At 42.7% G+C, this 10726-nt stretch overlaps 1 protein-coding gene across 2 annotated transcripts in view; it reads right to left on the bottom strand.

Annotated features, from left to right (window-relative positions):
- Positions 1-827: 827 nt before the first annotated feature.
- Positions 828-10726, bottom strand: part of C4H15orf39 (chromosome 4 C15orf39 homolog) — a 105204-nt gene continuing 95305 nt past the window's right edge. For both annotated transcript variants that reach the window (XM_069765759.1, XM_069765757.1), the window contains one exon: positions 828-5251. In XM_069765759.1, the coding sequence (XP_069621860.1) occupies positions 5248-5251 (4 nt within the window). In that variant the 3' untranslated portion in view covers positions 828-5247. The remainder of the gene's footprint in view (positions 5252-10726) is intronic.

Raw genomic sequence — 10726 nt, 5'->3', positions numbered from 1 at the left:
AGTTTTCCCAATTTTTCGGACTGACTGACCTTCATTTCTTAAAGTAATGATGGCCACTCGCTTTTCTTTACTTAGCTGCTTTTTTCTTGCCATAATACAAATTCTAACAGTCTATTCAGTAGGATTATCAGCTGTGTATCCACCAGACTTCTGCACAATACAACTGATGGTCCCAACCCCATTTATAAGGCAAGAAATCCCAATTATTAAACCTGACATGGCACACCTTTGAAGTGAAAACCATTCCCGGTGACTACCTCTTGAAGCTCATCAAGATAATGCCAAGAATGTGCAAAGCAGTCATCAAAGCAAAAGGTGGCTACTTTGAAGAACCTAGAATATAAGATATAATTTCAGTTGTTTCACACTTTTTTGTTAAGTATATAATTCCACATGTGTTAATTCATAGTTTTGATGCCTTCAGTGTGAATGTACAATTTTCATAGTCATCAAAATACAGAAAAATCTTTGAATGAGAAGGTGTGTCCAAACTTTTGGTCTGTACTGTATGTAAGATTCTTGAAAGCAGATTATTCTGCAAAATTAAGCATACAAGTATTTTTTTTAATTTTGAAGTGAGGATGTTTCGGAGGTGAGGGGGGGGCACATAAATACGTGATTTTTTCGACTTTGATCATGTCAATTAACTCCAATTTATCGTTACGATGCCTCCAACATCCCACTATGGCTTAATTGTATAACAAACGCAATGTACCATCCATCTGTTTGTTTTATGCATAGCTTGTGGCGCTTTTACACGTTGCTTTCAGTTTACTACTGTAAATATACAGAGACATTGATCAAATTTATAAAAATGCAAAATGCAATTTTAACATGGTCATGTTGTTCTTTTAATGTTTGACTAATAGGCACTTCTTGCATGTGAAACAAAACAATTTACAACCATTACACATTACAAACACAGCTTAAAATAAATTTACAGCTATCACTTCAGACAATAGTTGGTCCACATTAGCTCTCTTGATGCAATGTGCATCATTATTTGACCATGTGTATAAATACAACCGTATAAAAACAATCCTTAAAGAGTGAAAACTATACATGGCCCTTATAAAAAGGAAAATGTGGTTTTGTACTTTAAATCACTGGTTGGAATATTTGGTATTGTTAAGAATAATAACGAACAGTTCATTCAATATAAAAATTATTCAGTTGAAATTTATCCAGCTGCAAATTACAATACGCATAACTATGAGGTAGTGATGGCGGATGAAACTTGGTGCAAGGAAGATGGCCGGATGCCATTGGCAACGTCTCTCTTTGCATTACTTTTTGTTCATAGCGCATGGACTACCATTGGGATAAGCTTCTTTCTGGATACCTATAGATGGTTAATAATTGATAAGATTACATTATCCAATTAAATGGGCTGGAATGTTAATCTAAACTTTCAAACACCATACCTTTTAAATTTTGTTGTAAATCTGCTGTCTTGAATAAAAAGCAATAATCCTATAAATGGATCTCTCTATCAATATCATATCACTGCTTTCATTCAACAGAGCACTGGCATGACGGAAGTTTGAAAGAATGCAAACGTACAGTAAACAGGGTTGTGAATTAGTCCTTAAAGGGGTATTCCCAACTCGAAGATCCTATCCTAATATGTAGTCGGTGTAATAATAATAATATTAGCAAATACCTTCAATTACAAATGTAGCATAGTTTTTCTGATTTGCTATATCTCTTTCCTCATGTAGAGGCATTGCAGGATCTTGGGTATCCATGGTTATTGTCACGCCGTTAACGGCGATAAAGGGGCAGGAAAGCGTACTGGAACCCGCACCTGTCCCTGCCACTATAATGGTGCCCTGACTTTCCCTTATCTCAGGGGTACCTATGATGGTTAGGAGGCCTGAGCTACCAGCGTATCCCTGTCTCCTGTGCAGGCCCTATCAATGGCCCCCTCACTCCCCAAAGGAGGTGGACTGCACCAGTGTATAAATACAACAATAAACAGGGTATACAGACAAGGTAACAAAGTCTCAAACTCACCAAATGCTCACACAACCACAGAGGTAACACATAGAAGGAAAGAGAAGGAAAAAACTAGGAAGGAAAACAGGTTTAACATGCAACCAAAACAGCAGACACCAATCTCTGTAAATAAACCTCCAAGCTCCTAATACACCACGCTCCTTCAGCCTCCAAGCCAGGCAGCTGAACTGATCACTGACAATAGCTGAAGTCCAGGCTGGGTCTATATAGAGGAGATTAAAAAATCACCTTCAGCTGAGACACCAAGCTCACAGCAACTCGGCAACAAGATTAACTCCTGCACTGCGGGCACAAAGCAGCCAGGTCAGAATACAGGAGAAGAGCTTCTGTTCAAAGAGTGTGAACGAGGCCCAGAGCGCTGCGGTTCTCTGGAACCTCTCTGTCGCGTTAGCCCCATGACAGTTATGTCCACTATCAACTAGCTAACTGTCACTATATCAGTGGTCGCAACCATGGATACCAAAGGTCCTGCAATGCCTGCACATGAGGAAAGAGACATAGCGAATCATAAAAGCTACAGTACATTTCTAATCTGCGGTATTTGCGAATATTATTATTACTACTACACCCCTACATATTGAGAGGACCTTTAAAGAGGACCCATTAAAAATCCACTTATTAAAAAACAAGTGTCATTCTATATGTATGTATAAATATCTTGTGGACAGTATGGTTTCTCATTGATCCCTTTGCACCATACAAGCCTATAATGCACATGTGTGGCTCCAGAAAAAAAAAAAAAAACAGAAAGCGTACAGTACTACTGCTGGGGCCATAGTTTCACTTTATAAAGGAGTCTTTCCTTGCTTATCCACATCGCCTCAATATCTATCACTCCGCTAAGCAGCGAGATCTCAAGATAATTTTGGAAATCTCAGCATTTAGTGAGGAGATTTTAGAAGGAACAGTATTTTATGCGCTGCTACCGGGACATCACTTGACATCATGAAGCTGCTCCACTGCTTCAATATCTAGGAGTTGTCAGCTGTAAGCACTTTTCCCTGTCTATCATTATCACGCTGGTCTCTGCTATGATCATAGTATTCTCACACCAATCAAAGCAAAGACCAGTGATAGCGAAAGGCAGTGAAGCGCTGCTCAGTGCAGGGAGACCTCTACGAATAAAGTAACTCTGTCCCCAAGAGGCAGCACAAACATTATCTGTACAGCGGAGACCCAGCTCTCTCTGCTCTGGACATATTGATCACTTCCGAAATGTGGAATGATGTAACGCTGCTAGAAACGCAGGGAACCGGCATCAACTTTCAGCAGATGGGTCAGATTTCTATAGCATTCGCGTGCCCTTCGCATGGTATGCAAGTGCCTTTTATCTATTATTTTAATGAATTGAATTTACAATTTTTTTTAATGTAATATTAATATGAAAAAGTCGACTTTTTCGATGATAGGTACTCCTTAAAAGAGTTTCAAACTTAAAAATCATGAACAAAATTTTAAGAAAAGTGTGAAATCCTGTTAAAACATATCTCCACTTTCAAACAACTTCAGTGCTACCGTACATTACAGGAAAAGATGATGCACTGCATTATGGCAAGTGCAGGGAGTAAACAGGAAGTGCATTAAAGAGAATCTAAAACAGGTTTTTACTATGTAATCTGATGGCACCATGATGTAGGGGCTGAGATACTGACTCCAGCGATGTGTCACTTACTAGGCTGTGTTTTATCAGCAGAAGATTATCACTAGAGGACTAGGAGCCATGTGCTTCCTGGTCCAACCATGACCCCAGCACTGATTAGTAGCTCTCTGTCACTATACAAATGTACACAGAAAGCTAATAATAAGTGGTGTGGGTGGGGTTAAACAGGACTCAGAACACTGCTAGGCCTACAGCAAAGGACATTGTGGTTCTATCACAACTGCGGCACCCAGTAAACTAAGCGATACATCACTGGAACGAGGGTCTCCATCCCTACATCATGCTGCTATCAGACTAAACAGCCAAACCTGCTCACAGGTTCTCTTTAAAGTGGAGGTATGTTTTAATAAAACTGGAAAAATAACATGAATTGAAACATAGCTACATTATTTTCTTATAACAAAACCAATGACATACCATATTATTATACACATGAAAATACTTAAAAGAAAACAAGAAAAGACGGCATTAAGGCACCTTTTACATATTTAGGAGAAACTTCTTAATATAAAATTTTCTAAGACATACTGAATTCCAGGATACCTGGTTAAAATGTACATAAAATTACCTCCTGAAACAATCAAGGAGGTTACAGGAAATGTAAAAGAGGCACTTTTTTATCTACACTTACATTTTCCTCACAAAAGGAGAAAAAAAATATGAAAATTTTAAACAGAAACAGGGCTGTGGAGTCAGAGTTGTTGGGTCAAGTTTATATTGGAGTCAGTCAGTAAAAATGTACCGATTCCAGATGAAAAAAATGCTCTGCTAATATAAAGTAATTGATTATCTTTCATACAAAATAGAAAAATGTATAACAGCTAATAAAAATATATTTTAACAAACTAAGGGTCCTAGTTACTTAATAAAATTGTTACCATTTTATTACAGCAATTGTGTTCTTACTATTTATTGACCATTTATGAAGAACGAGCAGAAGTCAAGAGTGTGAAAAAAAATAGAGAAGTCCGAACCTTAGCTTACCCGCTCCACAGCCCTGAACAGAAATGTTTCACCAATCACTGATCTATACCTGCAGCCAGGTCTATTGTGTAACCACTGATTTACAAAGACTGGTTTAATCATCCAATCGGAGCCATCCTTTCTCATAGTCCTGCAACAGTTCTAAAAAATAGCGCGTGCCTGGCTCCTCATCATACCACACCTCATACTGTGTGTCACGAGGGTTACGTGAACGGAGGTGCACCCGTAGCACTCTACCTCGAAACCAGACGTCTTGCTCGCCGTCATCAAACAAGTGTAAGATACGTCTCCCAACTAGATTTGGAAAACGTTTACTTGTACGTCGCTGATTTCTTTTCTTGTAGGTAAACACTGGGCATGCTCTAGTTTGTTTCCTGCCACAAACTGTTCTTTTCTGTAGTTTGTCCTTCTTCTGAGGAGTCTTTGGACTTTGAGCCCTATATACATGGATGCCGGTATGCATGCGCACTCTCCGCAGCTTCAGAATTAGGGAATTTTTTACTTTCCTCGGTGAGGCACTTAGTGGTTCCTTCTTTGAGGATTCCGTTGCTTTGTGTTGATCTTCTCCTTTACTTCGTGAACTTTTACCTGTGAAAATGTATATAAATTTGAGTAAAATTACAAAAAAAAATTAAATAAGAAAAAAAAGTTTTATTGTGATATAATGAAAAGACAATTGTTCGTCTAAAGTTAAGTGACTGTAATATTTACAATGAGATTATGTTAGGATGTCTGTAAATTGCTGCGGAAATTAATTATGCAAATATCCTCTTCAGAGAGAAAGGACTAGACCTCTAATGCCGCCTATTGACCCTTTAACAAGCCTTGCTACTTGATTTAGGATAAAAAGCCAAATAGAACCAGACACTCCATTTGCAGTCATGTGGTTTGGGGTGTTTGCTAATCTGATTTAGCTAATCGAGAAAATCTGATTTAGCTAATTGAGAGGCCTCTGACACTGAACGGTTTCTCCTTGTTGCAGTCTCCATAAGGAGAATTTCTCCTTGGACCCAAGTAATCAATGGCGATATACAAGTATATGCTGCACAGGTTCTTAACCTGCTCTTCCAACTCAGTAATGCCACAGAAAAGATCAGAGACAGCTGTCAGGTACTGCAGGGTGGGTGTTCTAAACCCTCCTGTCTCAGTCTCCATCCAGCTACATATGGGGGGGTATCACTGTGTTCAGGAGAAACTGCAAAACAAATGAAGGACCATATTTACCCATTACCCTTGTGAAAATGAAACATTTGCAGCCAAAATTAATAACAATATAGTGTAATTTTTAATTTCCACAGCCCAATGTTATAAAAGTCTATGGGGCACTCGCATGTTCAAAATACTCACTACACCCACACACAGACAAAATTAAACTCCAAAAGTCAAAATGGCATTTCTTCCCATCCAAGCTTCTCATTTTCATGGCCCAATCTTACAAAAAAAATGTGGACACCACCAGTGAGTTGAAAATCACACCACTGAGTCAATTTCGTGAGTTAGGCCGGGGTCACACTTGCGAGTTCAATGCGAGAAACTTGCGCGAGTCTCTCGCATCAAGTCCCAGCACTGCCTCCGGCACTCGGGACCGGAGTGTGTGGCTGCATAGAAATACATGCAACTGCACGCTCCAGTCCCGAGTGCCGGCGGCAGTGACAGGACTTGATGCGCGAGTTTCTCGCATTGAACTCGCAAGTGTGACCCTTGGCCTTATAGTGTAGCACCTAAGGCTCAATAAAAGTGATGTGATATCCACAATATGGCCCAGCGAAATCAGACAAATGAGCACTCCATCCCTTCAGAGCCCAGCAGTATGACCAAACAGCAACTGCTGACCACAGATGAGATGTTGCTACATTCGAGAAAAATTGCATAACAAATTATGAAGTCCATTTTCTCCTAATAGCCTTGTGAAAATTAAACATCTTAAACTAAAGCAACATGTGTGTGGAAAAAAGTCTTTCATTTTCTGTCCTAATATTATGACCTTTGGTGAAACACTTGTGGGTACAAAATGGTCACTAAACCCTTAGATGAATTCATTAAGGGGTATAGTTTCCAAAATGGTGTAACTTCTCAAGGGTTTATGCAGTTTTGCCACTTCGGGGGCTCTGCAAATGCTATGTAGTCTGCAGTTTCAACAAAAATTTCTCTCCACAAATCAAAGAGCGCTCTCTCTCTCCCCCAAGCCCTACAAATGCCAAAACATGATTTCTGTGTGGAGGAGAAATTGCACAATAAAATGTAGGTATCATTTTCTATTATCATACAGGAAAAATATATCAATATTTTAGTGAAAAAAAATATAATTTTATCATTGTGCTTTGTGTTAATTGCCATGAAACACCTGAAGCATTTAATTTTCTGATGGCAGTTTAAACCCCTTCACGACCTTTAATATATACCATATATACTCGAGTATAAGCCGAGATTTTCAGCCCATTTTTTGGGGCTGAAAGTCCCCCTCTCGGCTTATACTCGAGTCATACCCAGGGGTCGGCAGGGGAGGGGGAGTGGGGGCTGTCTAATTATACTCACCTGCTCCTGGCGCGGTCACTGCACGTCTTTTACCCGGCGCTGGCAGCTTCTTCCTGTACTGAGCGGTATATATATATATACACATATATATATATATATATATATATATATATATATATATATACACACACACACACATACATATACACATATATATATATACACAGTGGGGCAAAAAAGTATTTAGTCAGTCAGCAATAGTGCAAGTTCCACCACTTAAAAAGATGAGAGGCGTCTGTAATTTACATCATAGGTAGACCTCAACTATGGGAGACAAACTGAGAAAAAAAAATCCAGAAAATCACATTGTCTGTTTTTTTAACATTTTATTTGCATATTATGGTGGAAAATAAGTATTTGGTCAGAAACAAACAATCAAGATTTCTGGCTCTCACAGACCTGTAACTTCTTCTTTAAGAGTCTCCTCTTTCCTCCACTCATTACCTGTAGTAATGGCACCTGTTTAAACTTGTTATCAGTATAAAAAGACACCTGTGCACACCCTCAAACAGTCTGACTCCAAACTCCACTATGGTGAAGACCAAAGAGCTGTCAAAGGACACCAGAAACAAAATTGTAGCCCTGCACCAGGCTGGGAAGACTGAATCTGCAATAGCCAACCAGCTTGGAGTGAAGAAATCAACAGTGGGAGCAATAATTAGAAAATGGAACACATACAAGACCACTGATAATCTCCTTCGATCTGGGGCTCCACGCAAAATCCCACCCCGTGGGGTCAGAATGATCACAAGAACGGTGAGCAAAAATCCCAGAACCACGCGGGGGGACCTAGTGAATGAACTGCAGAGAGCTGGGACCAATGTAACAAGGCCTACCATAAGTAACACACTACGCCACCATGGACTCAGATCCTGCAGTGCCAGACGTGTCCCACTGCTTAAGCCAGTACATGTCCGGGCCCGTCTGAAGTTTGCTAGAGAGCATTTGGATGATCCAGAGGAGTTTTGGGAGAATGTCCTATGGTCTGATGAAACCAAACTGGAACTGTTTGGTAGAAACACAACTTGTCGTGTTTGGAGGAAAAAGAATACTGAGTTGCATCCATCAAACACCATACCTACTGTAAAACATGGTGGTGTAAACATCATGCTTTGGGGCTGTTTCTCTGCAAAGGGGCCAGGACGACTGATCCGGGTATATGAAAGAATGAATGGGGCCATGTATCGTGAGATTTTGAGTGCAAACCTCCTTCCATCAGCAAGGGCATTGAAGATGAAACGTGGCTGGGTCTTTCAACATGACAATGATCCAAAGCACACCGCCAGGGAAACGAAGGAGTGGCTTCGTAAGAAGCATTTCAAGGTCCTGGAGTGGCCTAGCCAGTCTCCAGATCTCAACCCTATAGAAAACCTTTGGAGGGAGTTGAAAGTCCGTGTTGCCAAGCGAAAAGCATCACTGCTCTAGAGGAGATCTGCATGGAGGAATGGGCCAACATACCAACAACAGTGTGTGGCAACCTTGTAAAGACTTACAGAAAACGTTTGACCTCTGTCATTGCCAACAAAGGATATATTACAAAGTATTGAGATGAAATTTAGTTTTTCTGACCAAATACTTATTTTCCACCATAATATGCAAATAAAATGTTAAAAAAACAGACAATGTGATTTTCTGGGTTTTTTTTTCTCAGTTTGTCTCCCATAGTTGAGGTCTACCTATGATGTAAATTACAGACACCTCTCATCTTTTTAAGTGGTGGAACTTGCACTATTGCTGACTGACTAAATACTTTTTTGCCCCACTGTATATATATATGTATATATATATATTCATTACTGTAATGAGCGGTAACGGTGACCGCTCTGTACAGGAAGCAGCAGCAGCGCCGGGGAAGCAGGGACTGCACAGCACCAGGAGCAGGTGGGTATATCGGTGAGGGGGAGCGCTGCGTGATATTCACCTGTTCCCCGTTCCAGCCGCTGCTCTGTCTTCAGCGTCCTCTGCAGTGACGCTCAGGTCAGAGGGCGCGGTGACGTGGTTAGTGCGCGCCCTCTGCCTGAGCGTCAGTGCAGAAGACGCTGAAGATGGAGCGGCACCGGAACGATGTCAGGTGAATATTGAAAGTACCGGGGGCCTGAGCGACAGAGAGGTGAGTATGTGATTTTTTTTTTTCTCTGATCGCCCATGACGGCACCACGGAGAGAGGGGATCCGCCCACCAAGGACAGGAAACCTACGGATAAAAAGGCGGTACCACTCTCCTGCATCAGTTGGTTTCCTGTCCTTGATGGGAGACCTACGGACTTACCGAAGATCGACGTTGGAATTCCAGGGCCATCCAGTCCGACTCAGGCAGCTGGGGTCCCTCTGCCTCGGCTGGGGTGGTGACCCGAAGCGCCACCGCTGAAGGCTAGTGGGCCTCTAGGGTGTGCGGGGGAGGTGACAGGGAATTCGCGGTCACTTCCCCAGGTAAGATGCAGCAGCGGCAACATCCAGGGGGGTCCCTCTGTGGTTGCGGGAGGTGCGGCGCGGGCCTCCCTAACAAAAATCAGTCTGCACACTGCACTGCCATCAGGCATGTAGAGCCGCGCGGCAGGGGCTGCATAGGACCGGGAGCGCCGGTCAGCAGTGCCATATCTGCACTCCGGGCGCCATCTTGAGAGTCAGGCGCATGCCCAGAGTTTTTGCTGGTCTCGCGATGCGCGGGCGCCGCCGAGGCTCATCTGCACAGGCGCCGGCGTTCGGCGCTCGTCGTCGTCGGCTGGGCGCTACTGCGCAGGCGGAGGGCCACTCAGGCGCTGCATACGAGCCGCTGAAGCTCAACTGCGCAGGCGCCGGCGTTCCTCGCCGTCAGCTGGACACTACTGCGCAGGCGGAGGGCCGCTCAGGCGTTGCATACGAGCCACTGAAGCTCAACTGCGCAGGCGCCGGCGTTCGGCGCTCCTCGCCGTCGGCTAGGGACTGCACAGACGCAAAAAAAAATAGAGCGGCGGGAAGCTTGAAATAGAAGGAGCTACTTCCTCCCAGTGGCTCTGCAGTACATCGCAGGAGCCTCAGGAGCTACCAGTCGCTACAGCGCAGCGAGTGCTATTAGCAGCGACCGCAGACCAGCAGCAGGATGAGCGACCCAGCATCACCCTTGCCAGAATCACCTCCACCTACTGCATCGCCGCAGCAGCAGCAAAAAAGGCGACAGCAGAAAGGGTCACCAGGACACCAGTAAAGATCGCCAAAGGTCCCAACATAGTAAGGAGTCCAGTGCGGCGTCGGGGAGAAAGCCAGAGGCAGAGAATCCCCAACTGGTATTTATGGGTCCTGGAGGTGGTAAGTGGATCTTCGTGAAAGTCAGAGACAGTAAGATTATTATTTGTCTCTTTTAGGGGAGGAAAAACATAGGTAAAACAAAGCACAAAGTCTGTGCCATCTGTAAAGAGGATCTTCCACCGGTCTGGGAGAAGCAGCTATGTAATTCCTGCATACAGCAGACGGTATCTGAAAGCCTGCCTGGGTTTGCAACTGATTTAAAAAACCTAATTAAAGAGCAGGTGGAAGACACCTTTAGATCCCT

This window comes from Ranitomeya imitator, chromosome 4 (assembly GCF_032444005.1).
Source record: "Ranitomeya imitator isolate aRanImi1 chromosome 4, aRanImi1.pri, whole genome shotgun sequence".
Classification (NCBI taxonomy): Eukaryota; Metazoa; Chordata; class Amphibia; order Anura; family Dendrobatidae; genus Ranitomeya; species Ranitomeya imitator.
Note: the sequence above shows the minus strand (reverse complement) of the source record. Positions and strands in the feature narration are given on the sequence as shown.